This window comes from Hyla sarda, chromosome 2 (assembly GCF_029499605.1).
Source record: "Hyla sarda isolate aHylSar1 chromosome 2, aHylSar1.hap1, whole genome shotgun sequence".
NCBI lineage: Eukaryota > Metazoa > Chordata > Amphibia > Anura > Hylidae > Hyla > Hyla sarda.
In genome coordinates, this window is record NC_079190.1 from 222,062,094 (window position 1) to 222,084,099 (window position 22,006).

The window sequence follows — 22,006 nt, forward strand, 5'->3', positions numbered from 1 at the left end:
TTGTGCAAGGATGATGAGCTCATGTATATTTTCATTGTTTTAACTGGGGCTTGACTTCCTGATGTACTTTTGGCTGTCATTATCGAAAATACATTATGCTTTAGTCAGTGCACATGATGGGCATAGCAATAAACCACAAAAGAAAAATCTTCATTATTTTTCTATTAAGCAATTATGTTAGTTATTGTAAATTCAATTGTGAATAAATAAGGGAAAGCTGCATTCAGTTTAGCAAATTAAATTTTGCTGAAATCTTGCATACAAACATTTTTGCTAGGTAATTGGAGCATACAAACCTCTACTTTAGCATATCCACAGTTTAACCTCTTAGTGACCAAGCCAATGTAGACCTTAAAGGGGTATTCCGCCCCTGGCATCTTATCCCCTATCCAAAGAATAGGGGATAAGATATCAGATCGCCGCAGTCCTGCTGCTGGGGAGCCCCGGGATCCCCGCTGTGGCACCCCGCTATCATTACAACACAGAGCGAGTTCGCTCTGTGCGTAATGACGGGCGATACAGGGGACGGAGCAGCGTGACGTCATGGCTCCGCCCCTCATGACATCACGGCCCGTCCCCTTAATGCAAGTCTATGGCAGGGGGCGTAATGACAGCCACTCCCCCTCCCATAGACTTGTATTGAAAGGGGCGGGGCCGTGACGTCATGAGGGGCCCGTCATTACGTGCAGAGCAAACTCGCTCTGTGCTGTAATGATAGCGCAGTGCTGCAGCAGGGATCCCGGGGCTCCCCAGCAGCGGGACCGCGGCGATCTGACATCTTATCCCCTATCCTTTGGATAGGGGATAAGATGTCTAGGGGCGGAGTACCCCTTTAAAGAGAACCTTTTAGGTCCCCAGGTCCTCCCACATCAACCCCAGGACTGGAGATGTCAGTGGAATAGCTTTCTGAGGCCGTTTTCCTCAGCTCTATGCAGACATTGCAGAACATGGTTTCTGCCGGTATCACTCTATGCACACCCTCCTGCCTTGACTGTCTTGATCAACAGCCTATTGGGCATTCCAATGAGTGCTGAGCAGAAACAAGCTCAGGGCTCAGCCAAAATCTCCTACCCCTTCGTTTTAGTGATCAGTGAGGGTTTCATAATTTTGCAACAGCTGTAGGCCCCCTGGTTAGAAAACACACTGGTCTTCTGAATGGATGAAGCTCCATTTGTGCTGCAATGGGTGATGTGTTGGAGGGAAGAAAGTGACCACAAACGTACAAGCATGGGACTATGGGATGGTTCGTTTGAGAACCAAATCCAACAGGAAATACCAAGTTCACAAATATATAGCCTGGCAGGTAATAAAATCATGTTATGGTGGATATGGTATACTTTATTAGCCAAAACTGAGTTTATCCATTAAGCTGAAATCACCTTATAAAAACATGTAGATTGTAATGCTTCTCTTCCCAATGTTCTAAAATGCAAATGTTCTCATTTGCAATTCTGTCTTATTCATTAACTGAATGAGAAATGCATAAGATCATCTGTTTATTTTACAGGAATATCTGCCTGTCTCTGGATGGAAAGGCTACAAATGAAAATCTTCTAAGGCTTTGGAGACATGAATGTGACTGGGTGTATGGCCACAGGATGTCTAGTGCAGTGGATCATAGTAGATATATTCAGGAATTGACCATAGCAGTACAAAAAGTTTTTATAATTGAAGAAGAGGTAAATAAGTATAGAAACAATAGAAGAAGTTTATTCCAAGAATTAAATATTTTCTCCTATTGCTTCTGATCTGCTTCCCAACTAACTGCAGATTATGCCCCCTTGTTCTTAAAGAATACCACTCATATCTCACAAAATGGTATATGTTACTCAGTATCTAATCCTGATCATGTACATATTAATTCTATGTGTCTAGCATCAAAGTTTCTCTCTCAAAACCCTTCTTTCTGTTGCTCACTTGGTTTGTCATACTGTGCTTTGGAGGGGGTGTGTCCTCACTCTGCAGGACTTCCTCCCTTAGTCTGCTGTGCTGGTTTTCTTCATCCTGTCACTGCAGGCTGCTCTGTAACCCCATCCTCTAAGTTTCCATGCTGCAATTTGATATGACAGGAGTGAGCACAGAGGAGTGCTATTCCCACCCTCACTTCCTGGACTTTGTCAGAGGCTGAGCTTCAGCTTGAAAAAAGATGCTGCTGCAGGGAGAAGGCTGGGTCCAGGCTCGTTACATGACAGTGCGCTCAGTCTATCACTGGCCGATGCAGGACATCGCTGCGGCCGGCAATACGCTGAGCGCAGTATGACTCACCCTTCCAAGGAACAAGGAAGAAGACCTAGCCCCCGGAGGACGGGGACACCAATATAGGCGCAACAGAGGAACGTCAGAAGGTTAGTTAAAGTGTGTTATTTTTAGTTTTTGCAGCCAGGGCACAGAGGAAATGGAAAAATGTTCAGTACAGTTCTCTTTTAAACACAAATGAAACATAGAGAATTTTTTTTTTATTTATTTATTTTTTTTATCAAAAATTACATTAGAAAGATTTTTATTTATCATAAGGAGTGCAATAGTGAAACATTTTTTAATGACAGTGCCCATTTAAATGTTTTGATTATGTCCCCCTTTCCTTTCTTTACTCCAGACTATAAAGAATTAGGGGCAGACTTGCACCAAAATAAACAGCCTTCATGACTTGCTCAACATTTATTATGTGTTTTAGACTCCTTTGTACCTTGGCTGATAAAAAAAAGTGGCTTTCAGTAAAAGGAGTGTGGTTAAAGTGTGGCTTAGTGTAAATACACTTTGGAGATATCGTGGGAGATTTATCGAAACCTGTGCAAAGGAAAAGTTGCCCAGTTGCCCATAGCAACCAATCAGCTCGCTTCTTTCATTTTTAACAATGTCTCTGCAAAAGGAAAGAAGCAATCGGATTGGTTGCTATGGGCAACTGGGCAACTTTTCCTCTGCACAGGTTTTGATAAATCTCCCCCATCATTTCTTGGAAAATATGGTGAGACAGGGTAATGATTGGATACATGGGTCCATTCTGTCTATTAAAACATCATGATGTGTATATCTTCTGTTTGTACCACAATTAACACTGAACTGTGAACAATGCACGGCCTCTGTCAACCAAAGGCCTCACAGTCATGTGGTCTTTGTAAACAGTTGTTCCCATGTCACAATTAGCTGCATTTTCTGCATTCAGTGAAATATGGTTTATTTTTAAAATATGTTTTTCTTCTTAGAGGCCATAGATATGTAATTACCTAACTGTGATGTATAGATATTAGGTTTTACAAGCATACCCCAGTTTTACCTAGAGATCCAACAGTATACTCCCCTGCCTTTCTGCCTTCCCCATTTTTCCTGTTGAAATGCTCATCTTGACATAACAGTATAAATGAAAGGATTCCCATCAGTGTACTGTCTGCTGTATACAGTGGGAGTTAAGTTTAATGAAATGGTATAATCTGAGTTTCGAAGGAGAATGAAACAGTAGTAATGCAGTGCCCACCCTTCGGGGTGATTACCTTGCAACCCCTACCTACTGAAAGGTATAAAAATCACAGCCCAGCCCTAAATGTTGATGCAAGGAGCAGCTAACTAAGTACTGTACCTTCATATATTATAGCCAAAAACTTTTATAGTTTTCTTTAATGTCCTAGGAATCTAAGTCCCTATAGAGTATAAGTGGTTCATGAATGTTAAGCGTGAGAACTTGTGCATTTGAACAATAGTGTCCTGTCTGCTGAGTGACAGGTGGTGGCAGCAATTTGTGTGGGAGCATGTAGACTCCTTTAAAAAATGCACCAAAATTATTATACATCAGACAACAATAATATAAGCCTATCACATTTTATATTGCCATAAGAGAAAACGTACAAGCTTGAAACAGGGGCTGAAAAAAGGAACAAATGATAAATCCCCCCTCTTATCATATATAGTTGAGTATAAGCCGAGTTTTTCAGCATGATTTTTCGTGCTGGAACCCCCTCCCCCCCCCCAAGCTTATACTTGAGTGAAGAAAAAAAAAAGTCGCCTCAGGCATACCGCTGGGGGGTGGGCCGGGCCATCCATTTTCGCTGCAGGGACCGTCCGCATTCCGGTGGGGAGGGTGAGCCAGTCCGGCCGTCCATCTTCACCGGGAGGCCCTCTTCTCTGCTCAGGTCTGACCCCAGACTAGTGACATTGCATTGACGCCGCCGCTCAGGAATGTCCGTGCGCAGCAGAAGTTTGTGCGCAGGGACGCCCTTGACGTCACCGATGTTTGCTGCGCACAGATGTCCCGGCACGTCGTCGTCAATGCAGCGTCTCTAGTCTGGGGCTGGCCAAGAGCGGAGAAGAGGGCCTCCCGGTGAAGATGGATAGCCCGGACCGGCTCACCCTCCCCACCGGTATGCGGACAATCCTTGCAGCTAATAGTCAACAGGACCGAGAGAGCAACAACTGGGGAGGTGAGTAGACAACGAAAGGGGGGTCTGCATGAGGACCAGGGGCACGGTCTGGATGATGACGGGGCTATTGACAGGGGGTGATGATGACAAGGGGGATATTGACAGGGGGTGATGATGACAGAGGGGGTCTGGATGTTGACAGGGGTGATGATGAGGGGGATGATGACTGGGTGTGATGATGATGACAGGGGGGGTTGACAGGGGGGATGATGACAGGGGGGTCTGGATGATGACAGGGGGGATGATGTATTTCCCACCCTAGGTTTATACTCAAATCTATAAGTTTTCCCAGGTTTTTGGGTTGAAATTAGGGGCCTGGGCTTATATCAAGGTCGCCTTCTACTCAAGTATATACGGTAATTCTTTTTGTCTCTCCTGTTCAGTTTTTTGCTTAAGGCTTAAGACCACCATTTTTGTAACCCATCTTTGGACCTGTTCTATTTTATCAGAATACTTTTGTAGGTGAGCTCCCCACAGCTGTAAACAACACAAGATCCCTACACAGGGATCATTACTAGCCTTTCTTAATATCCTCACCCTAAAGAATTACTTTTATTTGTGTTTTAGAAACAGTACTGCTATAACCAAAAATTAAAAACACCAGTGTCACCAGTAACTGATTACTTAAAAATACAGTGTTTGAATAACTAATTTTGTAGCAGTGTTGTCTTCAGTTGTGTGCCTACAGCTTTTACTAAACTATAACTCTCAGCATGCCCAGACATCCTTTGACTGTCCAGGCATGCTTGGAGTTGCAACAGCTGGAGGCACATGTTTGGTAAAACTTTGTGTTACAGTAGTGTTGCGGCAGGCTGTGTTCCTCCTGCAGCCTTGTCAATCAGCCATCTTGTGTTCATGACCCTTGGACATGCTCATGCTGCTGTGGGACTCATCAGTGTCCCAGGAGGTATGGGGACCCCTAGTGGTGGGATTTTCAGAGGCAGTTTTCTTTAACAAAATGTGAAAAAAAAGATGTGAAGAATTATATTAGAAAAACTTTTTTTTGCAAAAATGGACAACACAAAAAATTTTCATATCTGACAGTGCCCATTTAACTTTTCTTGCGGCTGGTTCCTATTAATTCCTGTCTCTGTATTTTTTAATACCGTTTGGATGCCGTTTTGATTATCCTAAAAATAGGTTGGTAAAAGTCCTTTTAACCCCTTGACGACAATGGACGTAAATGTATTAACGCACCATGACATACATTTACGCTCCACCATGACAGCGAGCACCGGACCGGTGTTCGCATCATGCACGGAAGGTCCTGACTGCTATCAGCAGCCAGGGTCCTGCCGGTAATGGCGGATATCCGCGATCGCACGGATGTCCGCCATTAACCCCTCATCTGCGGCAGTGCGGTACTTTAAATGGATGAACGGGGATCCCCCGCTGCTTCGGGGATCCGATCAATCCATTATTTTAGGAACTGTCCAGAGTAGGAGAAAATCCCCATAGCAAACATATGCTGCTCTGGACAGTTCCTAAAATGGACAGAGATGTGAGCAGAGAGCACTGTGCTCGTGATTCAGCAGTGAGCACTGTGTTCCAAAAAGAAAAAAAATTCCTCTGTAGTATTCAGCAGCTAATAAGTACTGGAAGGATTACGATTTTTTAATAGAAGTAATTTACAAATCTGTTTATCTTTCTGGAACCAGTTGATTTAAAAAAAATAAATAAAGTACCCCTTTAATGCCAAAATGGGCTTGGTCCTTAAGGTGTTAATATGCTGTATGATGTTGTTGATCTCCTAAACCTACCTACTAAACCTGCCACTTTAGAAAAGTGCTAATTTTGTCCTTTTTCTAGTTCTAGTGCACAGAGGATATGGCTGCATGGTCATATTTACTGTCCTTGGATTCACTCAGATTTTTTGTCTAATATTTCAGTGAACAGCAATATGAGATTTTCTTTCAGTTGAAATGACATATTAGGAAGTTTCTATTTGTTCACTTATTTCTTATAATAAAAGCTGTGGTTACTATCTCTTAAAAGTCTAAGCGCATTGTTCCAGTGTATGGATTGCCAAAGGGTGGTGGTTATGAGGGCCCAGACTGCCATCCACACAGTTGACAGTCTATGCCCTAATTAACATATTGGATTGGGAAAATAACAGTACATACAGGTATTAAATGGAACCTAAAAAAGAGTGACTGAATTTGTGTGGTGCCACATAGATGTTGGGTGATCTTTTTGCAGGAGGCCACAGATCCTCTTTCACAATGCATATTAAAAACAAGCCCAGTCTGTCAACCAACAGTTTATTCCAATTACTAACATTTGGTGACTTATTTTTTATGGATTGCGGCTTGGGCATCTTCCTACAGCTACTTAACACATCTCTTATGTACCACAAATCTCTTTCCTTTTGTAGCATATCACCTCTGCTTCCTTTTGCCTCACATTATGCTATAAAAGCATCAATAATAAATAAATATTAAATAAATATATATCTGAACTGCTATTAGCACATATTAGAGACACAAAACATTTGAGGTTCAGCAGTGTATCTGCGCTTTTTATCATTATATTTTTTTTTTTGCGCATTTGTACAATAACGCTTATATTTGATGTGTGACAGGGTTTAAGTAGGCAGAACTTAGCAGGGAGGGGTGTGGTTTCCCATAGTCTCACTTATTTACTGTAATATGTGCCAGAAACTCAGTTTTCAGTGTACAAATTCATGGAAAGTCTTGTAAGCTTTCTGTGAATATGTACACCACACAATCAATAGTATCTTAAGGTGAACATTCATTTTAGGCTTTAATTTACCCCTAAGTTAAGTAAGGGGGCTGCATACAAATGTAAGATTTGTGAAAATGATATATTTTTTTAAGTTCTTAAAGAGAAACTGACAGCTAATTCACCACACTAAACCCAGTCTACAGGGTTATAGTGTGGGTTATAATATGTAAAATGAGGGGTCACTTACTTTTATTGGTGGCTTTTGTACAGATTTATGTATGTTAATAGTTATATTGTGCTCCAGCATGCATTGGAGGTGGGGAGCTGGCTGGCCAAGCTCCCCTGCCTCATATTATTCCACCTGCGTCCCTCCCCTTGTCTTGATTATTTAAATTCTTCACCTGACTTCCAGGTGTAGTGAGCCAGCAGCACCTGGAGAGCAGAGCGCTAACCTCCCCGTGTCAGCTCTCACATCCTAGTGATGTGAGAGTGAAGAATTTGAATGATGAAGCTGGGGGCGGGCTACGGGCGGAATATAGATGAGGCAGGGAAGCTTGGTGAGCCTAATGCACACTGGAGCGCATTAGGAATAAAACTATTTGCAACGATAACTATGAACATAACCAACGGATTTTGGTAAGTGAACCCTCATTTTACAGCTGTTCACCCGCACTATAACCCAGTATACTTGGTTTTAGTGTGGATGAACTAGCTGTCAGATTCCCTTTAAATCCCTTTTCAAAAATGTCCTATTTATGTAATTGTGTTGCTTTAAAAATTACAACAATGTAAGAAAATTTATTTTAAGATAACAATCTTTGCTAAATTGCTTATTACAATGTTCTACAGGCACAGATCATCCTAAGTAAGGAGCAGCCCCTATTTAGTAACATTGTGGAGGATGAAGGGGGGTTAATCACAACGGTAGCCAGGCAGCAGGACACAAATTTGTTGAAGAAAAGCGAGAAGGCCAGCAACGCTAGTCATGTCCTAGATGGATACCGGCAAACGTTTGATTATATCCATGTGAAGCAGTTGCTAATAGAGGCGCTAAGAGAACACAACAAAGTGAATCCCAGATTGAGCATCACATTTTATCAGGTCTGTTGCTGTGACTTGTTCAGCTGTCATTCATAATCTAGCTCATAAATTATTTAGGAGATCTTTGTCTGCTCACCGAACTGAACATCGAACTTGAGCAAAAGACATATTGATCTTTCTCTTACAAAAATCCTCTGTTAAATGACTTAACTTGTTGGAAAGTACAGACTCATTTCAAACGGATTTTCTGTTCCTATTTATTAATCTTTAAAAATGGCTGTAATTGATGGATGGCCTTTTTCTCTATACGTATTTGATAACTCAATGCCTGTTCTAAGAACAAAGGTCTTCCTGTAGAAATATGTCTGAGCCACAGGATCTCTGTTATGTCTCTTTTTCTCCAGACAGTCTCTATATATTGTGCTGCTTTTAATATTAATTTCTTGAAACAGAGAGATGGAACATGCATACTGTACTAATACAACTGTGGTAAAGCACAACTTTCTTCTCTGCCAGTAGGCAGGATGGTCGATAACCTGTTAAGGAATAATAAAAAAGCACGCTCTTCTAGTAAAAGCTTCTGTGAAATTACATTACATGTTTGTATTGGCACAATATTTCAACATTTTCTACTTGCTCAGATGAACACAAATGTTAAAGGAGAAAGCGACATAGTATATATTTTTTGAAATGTTGTCTCTACTCTTTTCTCAACTGTTTTCTAACCAATTATTATATTATGTCATAACATAATATAAGATTTTTCGCACACAGTATTTTGGTCAGTATTTTAGCCAAAACAGTAGTGAAACCAACACAAAGAAAAACTATAATGGAAAGATTTATGCCTTTTTTGTGTTTTATGCCTTTACTGTTTTATGCCAAAATACTGACTGAAATACTATGTGTGAACCCAGAGTAACTGTGAAGTATATACTATCTATACAGCATATACGTTCTTTGAAAATCAGTCATAACATCCAGATCTTTTAAATGACTATAGCCAGCAGTCGTTAATAGTCAAATATGTAAGATCTAAAGTTACTTTTAGTGAAGAATAAGGAGTTGTCTCCGGAGTAAATGTGCTTTAAATGTAAAGGCTCCACAAAGGTAATGCACTATTGATTGATCTACAGCACAAACTAAATGGTAGACTAAACAAAGTGGTAAAAAACTGGTGATGGGTTTTAGTGCTACTTGTTATTTTATCAATAAAAAACATGATGTCCTTGACTTTTATATAGCATAAAATTAATAATTCCAATTGTTTATAGTGTACCATTAATCTGGTGTGCCGTATAGCTCGTAATCTATGGAGTTCCCATGGAAGTGCCCATACACTGCTTTGTGGAGAGGGCTGTCCACGATATAGTTCTGCACTTGCCCGGCTTGCGGGACACCTATCAGGATTTAACGTAGTGCATCTTGGCTCACATACTAAAATGGAGGATGAGGAACAGAGAAGCAGAACACTCAAAGCTCAACTTGTAGATTGTTATATAAAAGCTGGATTAAAGGTGAGATACACTTCGGGTACAAAAGTAATCAATTGACTGTATGCACAACAAAGTATTTTGATCTTATGAGTGTTAGTGTTAAATGAACACTAACTTTTCACACAACTTGTGACCTATTTAATAGCAGGAATGCTTACAGGAAAATCTCTAATTTGTTGTCTTTAGATTTGCTTATTTACCCCCAACAGCCAGAGTCTCACTTCCACTGAATTTACCGTGCACTAGTAACTGAATCACCAACACACTACACAGGAAGTGGGAGCGGAGCTTAGCTAGAGCTATGAGCAGCAGAGAGCCTGCTCTGCACTTTCTCCAGCACTCTGTCATGGGATAACAAAGAGAAAAAGTTGCTGAATAGCCAGAGAAGTAAGGGAAAAGAAGTACAGGTGTTAGCACTGTTGGTAGGCAATCAAGCTTTGATTTTGCCCCCTAAAATAGATCCTTAATTAATGGACCTATAATGGCCCATTTATTGTAGTTATAATGCCTTAACGGTATTTTTAAACTCCATTTTTCTTTTGTCATGTTGAATATTTTAGAACTTGTATGAGAATCTGTGACACTTAAGAAATCAACACTGTGACCCCATTGCCTGGATATATAGATTGACTAAAACAAAGAAGTAAGCGTTTAGCCATCCACGGTTGTGCACAGTGGTGCCCTTTAACTAGTGTGGAATCCTTAGACATAATTTTCTGTAAATAAACATGCAGAGAAAGAAAAAAAACATTAAGCAGCACTCACTATGTTGCATTATTGTCAAATCAGATCTGCTGTAAATATTTATCCCAATGTGCACCATTTTAATGGATTAGGAACAAAGCATTGGATTTTACGTAGCTATTTTTTTCTGCATGTGTATTGACAGATGATGCTGACTGTAGCACCACTAATATGTTTCTATCTTTGTTCCCTGTGTATATACTAGAATATGGTGGTTTGTTGCTTTAAGTAGTGCTCTTTATTTGTATAATATTTGTTTAATGCATATTTTTTTATTTTTTTTTAGAAGAATTAAATTACCTTACTTGATCCTAAAAATGTTTGGATAATAACCCTAATATTAATATTCCAACGGTTGTTCTTTCCAGGGCCAGAAGATTCTCCTCCTCCTCACAGAAGAACAAATAGATCCTACAGCACTAGTTTATATAACAGAATGTGTTGTATTTGGATCAGTTTCACATCTTTTTACACTAGAAAAACAGGCAACAATAACCAATGCCATGAGAAGTGAGGTACAATATAGTTGATAAAAATAAATTAAAATTTATATATGCAATGTCATGTTAAAAAACATAGCATATGTCTATAAGGTCTATCTAAATAATGATTACATTTATGCTGGGTTCACAGGTATTTTGGTCAGTAATAGGAATAAGTTAAAAACACAGAAAAAGCTGCTAATCTTAGGCCATGTTTGCACACTGTAAAATTGCCTGTTTTTTCACCGTAAATGGCTTAAAGCGTACCTGTGGTCACTCTTAAGAAATCAACATAGTGTTACCTCTTTCGGCCCATGTATTCAGCTAAGGACAGTGCTCAATGAACCGGATCTCGAGTCTCATGAGATCCTGAGCACTGGCCATAGCTTAATACACACCCCGGACATAAAATATGAACGCCCCCCCCCCCATCACTTTAAGTACAGCAAACACATAAAACATTATAATTACATCCCAGCCCCTCTGACAGATTACCAAGATCATTGGAGGGACTATAGATCGTTACATCTCTGAAATGGAGGAATGCAAAGTTGAGTGATTACAGCTCCTAATCATAATAAAAATAATCATAATGATTCTTTATTTATCCATTTTTAAAACCTGCCATATTCCAGTTTTCAACTGGTAAAGGCCTAAAGACTAGCAAATCAACAGGCGGACATTTTTGTTTACCTTGTGTGAACATGGCCTTATAGTTCAACTCCTTTTTTTTTTTTTTCTAAAAATATTGACCAAAATGCTGTGTGTGAACCCAGCCATAATGGGGTTATCCAGTTAACAAAATGTATCCTCTATCCACAGAGTAGGGGATAAGTATCTGATTTCCAGGGGTCCAACCAATGGGACCCTGAGGTCTCCAGAAAGGGCCTTTCTGTTATATTTATTCGCTCTGGCCCCCACCTTCCGATATTAATTGGTCTCGGAAGTAACGGCACGCTCAGCCAATCAGGTTAAAGTCTTATTTGTAAAAATTAAATTAGTGTTCTCATGTATGTGGTCATTTCAAAATGTAGTGTGTAAATGAAACAGTAGTTAAAGTAGGTTTTAACATTTTAAAAACCAGTCAGATTTAATTTATTTTTAGTAGGTCCAAAGTTATGTGTCCACAATCATACATTTTTTATGGACTTGGAACTCCGTTTAGATCCACCAGTCTGGTTTTGCCACCATGAACACCTATGATCAGGATTGAGGATATGTGTGTGGTTGCAAGAGGCCTGACTGCTGGGATGCCCATGATCTTGAGAGTAGGAATACCGAAGTCCCTGTTCACCTGCGAATACTCAACAGCTGCTTTCATTTTTTTTATGTGAGTGCCGAAAATATCTTAGGAAATAAACAGAAAAAAAAACACTGGGAGCGGCCCGCAAAGTTCTTCTATAATATATGGTTCACGTAGAACAATCCACAGAGTGTATTTACACTTACAATTAGTGAGTGGCCAAATTCCTGACCGCTCACAAACATAAAACCGCATATCACAAGCTGGAGATTCACTGGCCGCTGCAATCTCTCTGGTGTAATGGAACTCCACCTGATCACTTGACAAAAGGGATATACAAAAAGAAAAAAAAAAAAAGGAGAGAGCGAACCTTGCTTCCAGCACCACAAATTCTTAGACCATAACCTAATGTAAATATATCTTATGCACTCCTTAAAGGGGTACTCCGCTGCTAAACGTATGGAACAAACTGTTCCGAACACTGGAAACGGTGCCAGGAGCTTGTGACGTCACAGCCTCGTCCCCTCATGACCTCATGCCCCGCGGGGCGAGAGGGTGGGACTATGACGTCACAAGCTGCTGGCTCCAGCGTTTGGAACAGTTTGTTCCAAATGCTGAGCAGCGGAGTACCCCTTTAAGACAATGAATGGAGTGGTTAACAAGTATGTCCCATTCAGATGTAAGCTTTGTCTGACTGAATCAGCAACCAATTGAATTACCTTAGAACAAAGATTTGTCATTTGCTTTCAGTTGAGGTGTTTCCTTCTAATCTTTTCCAGATAACTAATGCTGGGCTAACATACTCTAAAGAAAATGCTTGGAATCTGTTCCTGCAGTCTGTCCAGCTAAACATTCGCTGGACCCTTATTCGAAGTGACACAGGCTCCACATTTTATAAATGGTGTACTGAATTTTCTGCACTTTTCAATGCATTAAGTGTTTATTATGTCCCCAAGTGGTTACGGTAAGTACAAATTCTAAACTATAAATAAAACCCTCTGTGTTACTGCTTATTTTTCAAATTGTCTGCACTGTCATACTTAAATTGTTGGAAAGCACATACAGCATCCTGTTGAAGTACTTTTACTAGAAGAATTGTGATACCTGACTGGAAATTGCGAGTTGCACCACTTGTATGAGGCTTAGATGCAATAACTGACACGGTCCAATGACAAGAGTGGTGATGTTTCTTAATCATGTCTCAAAAACATCTTTAAATAATACAGGTTTTCTGAATCAGTGATTTGCTCATAACAACCGGTCACAGCCCAGGTTCCATTTTACCAGAGCTTGTTGTAACAGCTTTTTTCTGTTTTGTCAAATAGATTAATAAATCTGGGCTATTAAAAATACTGTTTAGAAAATTAATGTTCAGAAAAAAATTCCTAGAACGCAATAAATAAGCATTGGAGCCTTATATTTTAAAGCCATGACTAAATACTGTGATGACATTTATACATCTCCTGTAAAAGTCAGCAGTAGTTGTCCAAATGGGGTAAGTCCATCTTAGTGGCGGTGGGTGGGGTGTGAAGGATGTGTGTTCACCCATAACTCTACCCCCTTCCTTGCACCCCTATCACCTCTGTCTAAAAGTGCACATACCAGCAAATGCCAGTACTTGAGAAGACTCCAGTCAATGCTCTTTACTAATTAAAACTCAAGTCTGATATATACTGTCTTCCTGTAATCTATTTTTATTTTATGATAGTAGATTTTTATTTTTTACCAGTTCATGTTAATGGGGTGGCCATGTTGCCTGTATTGCTGTTAACAGCATTCAGAGACACGGACCATAGGAACCAGTAGTCTCATTGGGGGACATTTATCAAAGTCAGTGTAGGTGCACTGATGTTATACACAGGTTTTGATTGTGTAGTTGAAGTGTACATGCACCAAGTGTATTAACTGTTGCAGGGCATGTGAAAAAGTATGGTGCTAGGACGCATTTTTTTTTAAATGTCACTTCAGAACACCACTGTATATGATTTCTTCTTTGCTACTTTTCTAGGACTTTTTCACTCATTGCGACTTTAAAAAAAAAATGTTTTCTAAGCCAAGTTTGGTCTGGTGTATGTAGTGTAAATGAGGGCTATGCGACAAATCTGCAATTGTTTTGTTTAGTTTTTTTGTGTTTTATTTGTTTTTTTAAAGAAAAGTAGCAATTCATAAATCAGCTACCACTGCAAAGTGAAAAGGCAAAAGTGTGTACTAAAGCCATTGTAGTCAAAATCACTTTAGCAAAAAGTTGTACACATTTATGCGACTTTTTTATACCAAAAAAGGCTCTTAACCTGTAAAATTTCACCCATTGGCCCTCATTTACTATTCTAAACCCGACCTCTTTTGTCGGTTTTTTTTGTCGCATCTTTGTCTGCGCCATGTCGCAGACATCGTGCGCCAGTCTGCGGCACGATGCAACATTTTTTCCCGACGGACCCGATGTGGATTCTCCCAAACCCGAAAAAGGGGCGTAACCCGACATTTCTGAGCTTTCCCACGTATTTATAAAGGTTTCCAACCCGATTTTGTTGAATTGTTGTGGATTTTTTCCCGACAGCTCAGAGGAGTTGGAAACCAAAACCAACAAAACCCACGTGCGACAAACAGGATGCGACATAATAATAAATACCAGGGGAAAAAAGCAGTCGGGTAAGAAAGCAACATAGACTTACAACCCGATTTTCTTAGTAAATGAAGGCCATTGTCTTCCATAAAATATTTTGTAGGCTTGATCTGTGACCTTTGCAGAGGTCATTGTGCAGTAAAGAGGGAGCTATCGTGTGCTATCTTTATATAGGTCTTACTTTCCATAGCAGTTTGGAAGGAATGATAATGAGGTGACTGCTCAAAAGTGATCTCTGTAGAAGAGGAATTCTCAGCTTATTCTCTTAGAAAATTAACATAGAAACTTTATGTAAACAATAGAAGCTTATACATATTAAAACTAGCCAGCAGAACCTGATTATTTCTCTATGAAAAAGAACAATGAGGGAGATTTATCAGGTTGTCTTTTGGCTGCTTTCACACTATGAAAAGTACTCGTTATATAACACCCGTTATAGAATAGCGGGCGATCGCGGGTTATAGAATAGCGGGCGATCGCGGGGTTAAACCACCATTAGAAAATCCCTAACATACGTTAGAATATCCCATTATAGTCTATGGGATTTTTCTAATAGTCGTTTTAACCCGTTATCGCCCGTTATTCATAACAGGTGTTATTTTGTGACAGGCGATTGAACGGAAGAAATAGTGCATACACTATTTCTCCTGTTACTATCTCCTGTCATAAAATAACGTCCGTTATGAATAACGGGCGATAACGGGTTAAAACGACTATTAGAAAAATCCCATAGATTATAATGGGATTTTCTAACGTATGTTAGGGATTTTCTAATGGTGGTTTAACCCCGCGATTGCCCGCTATTTTATAATGGGTGTTATATAACGGTACTTTTCATAGTGTGAAAGCAGCCTTAGATTCTCTTTGTTACCCATAGCAAGTAGCAACCAATCAGAGCTCATCCTTTATTTCACCAAAGCGATGTGAGAAATGAAAACTAACCTGTGATTGGTTGCTATGGGTAACAAATAAAATCTATAAGACAGCTTGATAAATCTCTCCCCCCCCATATCCCCTCTGTACCCTGTGACAGCAGCTACTACTACAGTTCCAGCCATGGTCATAGGTGCCTATGTATTTATTTATTCACATAAATATCTGCTGCCTGTCAAAAAGCAAATACTATTACACAGATGTGATCTGCTTCAAAGTCATCTAAATATAGAGAAAAGAAGTGTCATACAAGATAAATTTCATCAGCTGCTTTAAGACCTAAGCAAACAGAATTCTTGCTCCAGGTCTCTCAAGATTTTTTATTTTTTTTTTATCTACAAACACAGAAAATAACAAGTGTTCAGGCATAAGCTTTTATTTTATTTAATAGCTAGAGGGAAATAAAAACATACACATAACATTATCAATAAGGTCTCTCACTTCCAAAACGCATCAACCAGAATGAATCCATAGGGAAGGCAAAGAAATTAAATACACAGTACAGACGGCAGCTGCATTACTCTGGTTACCTGCCAATCTTCTCTATAAGGGGAATAGTTGGTCAGGTCACATGATTGACTGGCATTGATACTTATATACTGGGAAACCTCTTTTAAAAGACCACCTAAAATTGCATTGAAAAATTGTCTTTGGTAGTGGTGATCTTCTCAAAGAAAATTACCACACGCAATGTATTCTTAATAAAGGGTGGTCTTCTCAAAGAAGTGGTCTTTTGGAGAGGTTTTGCTGTATTTTTCATTGCTGTAGGGTAGGATAACATAAATAGCCATACACATTTCTTGTTTGTCAGAGTGTTATAAATCAGCTGTGAAACAAGAAGCAAAATAGGATGAGATGTTTTTTTCTTCTGGCAGAACTTTATATGACATTTACTGGTAAAGGGCAATGCCGGACATTGGCCCGATCTGTGACTTCCTTCATTAGCTCGATCTGTGACTTCCTCCATTAGCTCGATCTGTGACTTCCTTCATTGGCCCGATCTGTGACTTCCTTCATTAGCTCGATCTGTGACTTCCTTCATTGGCCCGATCTGTGACTTCCTTCATTAGCTCGATCTGTGACTTCGTTCATTAGCTTGATCTGTGACTTCTTTCATTAGCCCTGGGTCTTGGCTGCTAAATAGCTCCTGAGTGTATTTTTAAAACAACTGGTCTGTTGAGGGCTCATTTTTTGTATCATGATCTGTTGTTTGTTTCAGTACCACTTCTGTGTAAATGTGACTTTTGGTCACATTTTATTCCATTTATTTAGTATTTGGACAGCTTTGGACTTTTTTTTCCGCATTTACGCCGTTCACTTTAGGGGATCAATAAAGTTATATTTTAACAGTTCAGACAATTCGACATATGGCGATACCAATTATGTGTTTTTCAAATTTTTTTTTTTTTACTTTAAATTTGGGGAGATTTTAATTCTTATAAGAGAATGGACTTTTTTATATTTAAAAAATATTTTTTAATATACACTTTTTAATCACATGTTGCCTTATTTCAGTTTTTTTTTAACCACGTTGTACACACTCACCATCATTATTTCTACAGCACTATCCATTTTATTTCAGCTGCATCCATGTGGTTCATTACTCTAAATGGGTCATGCGTTCACCAGTCTGACTAAAAAAATCATAGTGTATAATATGTCAGAGGAAGTGACTATCCTGGGTAAGCTGACTCACTGTGAACCACAGAATGACATTATCACCTACTAGATATTTCCTGGCACCTCCTATTCTGTAGAATGCTGAACACACAGCCCTTACATCTAGCCTTTATTGCGGCATTTCTAGCTGATTGTAACCTAACCACTAACAAATGTTAAAATGTTCTATCTTCATTTTAAATGCGTCCAATTTGTTTGTTATTCTCGGTTTTAAAGGTGCTTAAATTTTTTTTTCTGTCAACATTTTAGTCATAGCCATAAAAACTTGTATTTTTCAAATGGTACCATTTAATGTATGAAGAAATAACAGAGGAAAAAATCCAGCTCCTGGTGAAAAATAGGATCCTAAAACCTAACTTTTAAAAACAATTGCATGACTAAGAGCAATAGCTCGAAACGCGTCGGCGTTTACTCTTGTTTTTAGAGTGACATGTTACTTGCCACTTCCCGTGACATTCCCTTTTTTTAATGTGCACAAATAAAAGTTTTAGGATCCTATATTTCACCAGGAGCTGGATTTTTTCCTCTGTTATTTCTTCATTGTATACGGGGAGTGGCGGCTCCCTGCATCCTTGCTCCAGGACTCATATCCCGAGGGTGTGCTATCTATGAAGAGTGGGATCTACCTTGCTTTTTTCTGTTTGTGCCATTTAATGTACCATGTATCAATAGAGATAACAAGACTTGCTTATTTTTACTTTGGATAAAAGCACATTATTTTCATCCAAAAATGAGAAATTTTTAAGCCTTGTAAATTTAGATCAGTATCAAAGATTAACATTTGGTCTATATATAAGGGGAAACATCTGATAATATGTATGAAATGACAATGAATGCATTTTCATTTCTATTTATTTTGTGTCACTTATTATAATGTTAATATTGGAAACACTATGGGCCTTGGGTCAAAACTAATCATATCATATAGGATTGTATGAAGTCTGAACTGCCCCTGTATTTCCTTGTGGATCTGTCAGCAGTCTAATTATTTTTAGGGGGCTTCCACTCACAGATTGTAGGCTGCATTAAATGAAATCCTATAGTCTGTAAATGTACTGACAGAACAAAAGGGAATTTAAAATCCCAATCTTTTTACTTTTCCCGCCTACAGTGCATTCATACTAATATGTCCCATTTGTCTTCTAGGGAAGACCTAGTAGAACATGCATGTTGTCATATTCAAGATTTGAACATGTTGACAAAGCAGGAAATTGAAAATATGTGTCATCTCTTGTCATCCATGCACCTTTCTGTCACTGAGCATGCCAAAGCAACCTGTCAAAATTATGGAAATATAACCAATGCAAACTTTGAGAAATTTGTTCAGTGTTTCAAAGCCCTTTTACAAGACCAGTATGCCCTAATTCAAAAGGAGCATGAGGTGGCCATGGAAACCCTTAGTCACATTAATACAAACCAAAAAACACATGGAAAATTGACTGATGACCTTACCCATGAAAGAAATGTACTTGAGCAACACAAAGAAGCGACATTGAAAATTTTACACCAGATTGCTCAGGACAAGGCTGTGGTGGAACAGAAGATCCATGTTGTCCATCGACAGTTAGAGAAGATTAAGAAGTTCAGATCTCTGCTCCCAGAATACCAAGTTGCACTAGAGAAATCAGAATACAAATGCTCTGCCATAATAGAAAATATTAAGGAACTGGTGGTCAACATGGATATCACAGCTTTAGGTAATGAACAGTTGTTTTTGCCTTGTGCCAGTATCAACAAGCACACTACAGTAAGTGTATGAAGGAGCATCCTGATGTAAGCAGAAACAGTAACAACATTTTTTTTTATGCCATCATTTAACTTACAGGAGAACTGCGTGCAATGCAGAAACCAGACGTGGACATTGAAGAGCTGATGGCATCTACCATTATTATTCTTAAGTCACCTAATGCCGATCTTACATGGGCAAAGGGAGCTAAGAGGCAGATGGCCAATTTAGATCGCTTTCTGAATGAGTTGTCAACTTTCCAAAATTCACAGGTGAAATTTTTTTGTATAAATCTATTTTTAATTATTTGCTGTGTTTTGCATTATGTTTTTTTTGACAATGTACAATTTATCATGTTTAGCTATCTCAGTCTACACTGGAGCTTCTTGAAACAAACACAAAGAAAACTCAGTTTACACCTGAGAACATGGAGAAAAAGGCAGCCGGTAATGCAGCAGCAGGAAGCCTTATGAGATGGCTCCAAGGTGCAGTGCAGTATTACAGGATTCTGACTTCTAAGGTAATTTTATTTTACTCAAAGGAAATAAATAACTTTAATGTTAAGAGATGAACCGTGTGTCCGGGGGAAAGGAAAAATATAGTAAGCAGAAGCTCAAACATGAAAAACATAATAATTTCCCATTGCCCAACTTTATTAATAACAACATCACCTAGAGGCAGGCTGCCATGGGTTTACACGTAAACATACATATTCACACAGTAAAGTAGTTATTGTAACAACCACAAAAAAATATATGTATAATTATTTCAATATAGTTATCTTATGGATGTGTCCTATATGTTGACTCAGCACATCATATACCGTATTTTTCGCTCCATAAGACACACTTTTTCTCCCCCCAAAAGTGGGAAGGAAATGTCTGTGCGTCTTATGGAGCGAATGTGTGTGCCGATGTCCGGCATTTGAATGGTATCGGGGACTCGTTCAATGTCCATGATACCTGGAAGTGATACCAATGAAACATCAACTCTCAAACAACTACAACTCTGTTCAATAAAAATAGTTAAACCATAATATCAGAATATGGCAACCTAAAAACAAATTATTTTTTTACCCCTTGCCGACCGCCCATAGGCTTTAAAGTCCAGGTTTTCTGGTTTGTGTGTGTATGGGGGGGGGGGGGGGGGGGTTCTAAATGTCCTTGCAATGTCCGCAGTGGCACAGAGATGTGATATGGATCTTAGCTACTGTTCTTGCCTTTCCAGTTGCTGTGCACACAGCACTCAGTGAGTGTGTACTCTCTCTATGTAACTGAGTCTGATACGTCGGCCCTAGTTAATAATGGAAATTATGTATTGCAATGTTAAAGGGGTTGTCTAGTGAAAGAAACAACCTGTGTATGTTTATTAGCCATACGGTCCAGTAGACTTGTGCACTAGAAAAATTTTCGTTTCGTCTCGTTTTTCCGTTTTAGAAAATTTTTTCGGTTCGGTAATATTTTTGGTTTACATTTTTCGGATACATTCGGTATTCGGGTGTTCGGTTTGATTTTTTTCGGATACATTCGGTATTCGGGTACATTTGGTAAATCTTTTTATTCTTTTTTGGACTTTAGCGATCCTAAAAAATTATGGAGATACCTTTTTTATTAAAATTTCGTAGGGTACCATAAAAAAATAATAATAAAAAAGATGCAGTAGTGATGGAAAAAATTGTATCTAACGAAATGTATCTTTATTATGAAATGTTTATTAATTTTTAAACAGGTATCAATTTATGTGAGCGGGTAAAGCACTAAAAATGTAGCAGACAATAATAAAAATGTATTGCCTGCGTGTTTTTCACTTTTAAAAAAAATTTTTTTTAGGTAGTACTACTACTCCCCAGCATGGAACACACTATTCCATGATGGGAGTAGTAGTTACCTGTACTAATTGACAGATCGCCGGGGTCCCTTGCGATCCTCTTGTATAATGTATAGATGCGGCGGCAGCTCTTCTATGTTCCCCTGCACTCACGAATATATACACATATTCATATTTCCCGCAGAGCTGTGATTGGCCAGATGGTTCCAGCCAATCACAGCTCTCTGTGAGAAATAGGAATATGTGTATATATACGGCCGTGCAGGGGACCATAGGAGAGCGGCCGCCGCATCCATACATTATACAGGAGCATCACAGCGGGTGTCAGGAGTGATACCCTCAGTGATCTTTCCTTTACTACAAGTACTACTACTCCCAACATGGAGTACACTCTGCTCCATGCTAGGAGCTGTAGTACCTGCATTAATAGACAGATCGCAGCGGGTGTCAGAAGTTACACTCGCTGCAATATGTCTATTAATGCAGGTACTACAGCTCCCAGCATGGAGCAGAGTGTACTCCATGTTGGGAGTATTAGTACCTGCAGTAAGGGACAGATCCCAGGGATGTCACTCCTCCTGACACCCGCTGATATCATCCTTATGTGAATGTCGGGATCAGCTGTTCTCAGGGCTACAGAGCCGGCAGAACAGCTGACGCTGAGCCGTAGGTATACATCCTATATCTATTGCCCAGCAAGAACTTACAGTGAGCCTGCAATGTGTATACAGTATACACATTGCTGGCTCACTTAACCCCTTGCTGAGCTGTGCGCTATGCGCAAGCCCAGCAAGGAAAGAGTTAACTTACACTGCTGAACAGTGTAGGTTAACCCTTTGGGCGGTATACACTATATACAGCTATCTATAGATAGCTGTATATAGTGTATACAGAAGACAAAGTCCGCTTACTTCCCTCGAGTACCGGGCAGGTCCGTGTAGCTCCGCCCCCTAGTGATGACGTCATTAGGGGCAGAGCTACAGAAGGGAACAAGGCTAGTTAATCTGAAGCTCTGTTCACATTGTCTGTTTTGTATAATGTGAACAGACCCTTCTGGCAGTGTCTACCCAGACAGGGAGACTCCAGCTGTTGCTAAACTACAACTCCCAGCATG

At 39.5% G+C, this 22,006-nt stretch overlaps 1 protein-coding gene across 2 annotated transcripts in view; it reads left to right on the forward strand.

Annotated features, from left to right (window-relative positions):
- Positions 1–22,006, forward strand: part of LOC130355786 (uncharacterized) — a 477,167-nt gene that overhangs the window by 202,728 nt on the left and 252,433 nt on the right. For both annotated transcript variants that reach the window (XM_056556452.1, XM_056556451.1), the window contains 8 exons: positions 1,508–1,679; positions 7,947–8,198; positions 9,413–9,655; positions 10,747–10,893; positions 12,883–13,067; positions 18,486–19,036; positions 19,165–19,337; positions 19,427–19,585. In XM_056556452.1, coding sequence (XP_056412427.1) covers positions 1,508–1,679; positions 7,947–8,198; positions 9,413–9,655; positions 10,747–10,893; positions 12,883–13,067; positions 18,486–19,036; positions 19,165–19,337; positions 19,427–19,585 — 1,882 coding nt within the window. The remainder of the gene's footprint in view (positions 1–1,507; positions 1,680–7,946; positions 8,199–9,412; positions 9,656–10,746; positions 10,894–12,882; positions 13,068–18,485; positions 19,037–19,164; positions 19,338–19,426; positions 19,586–22,006) is intronic.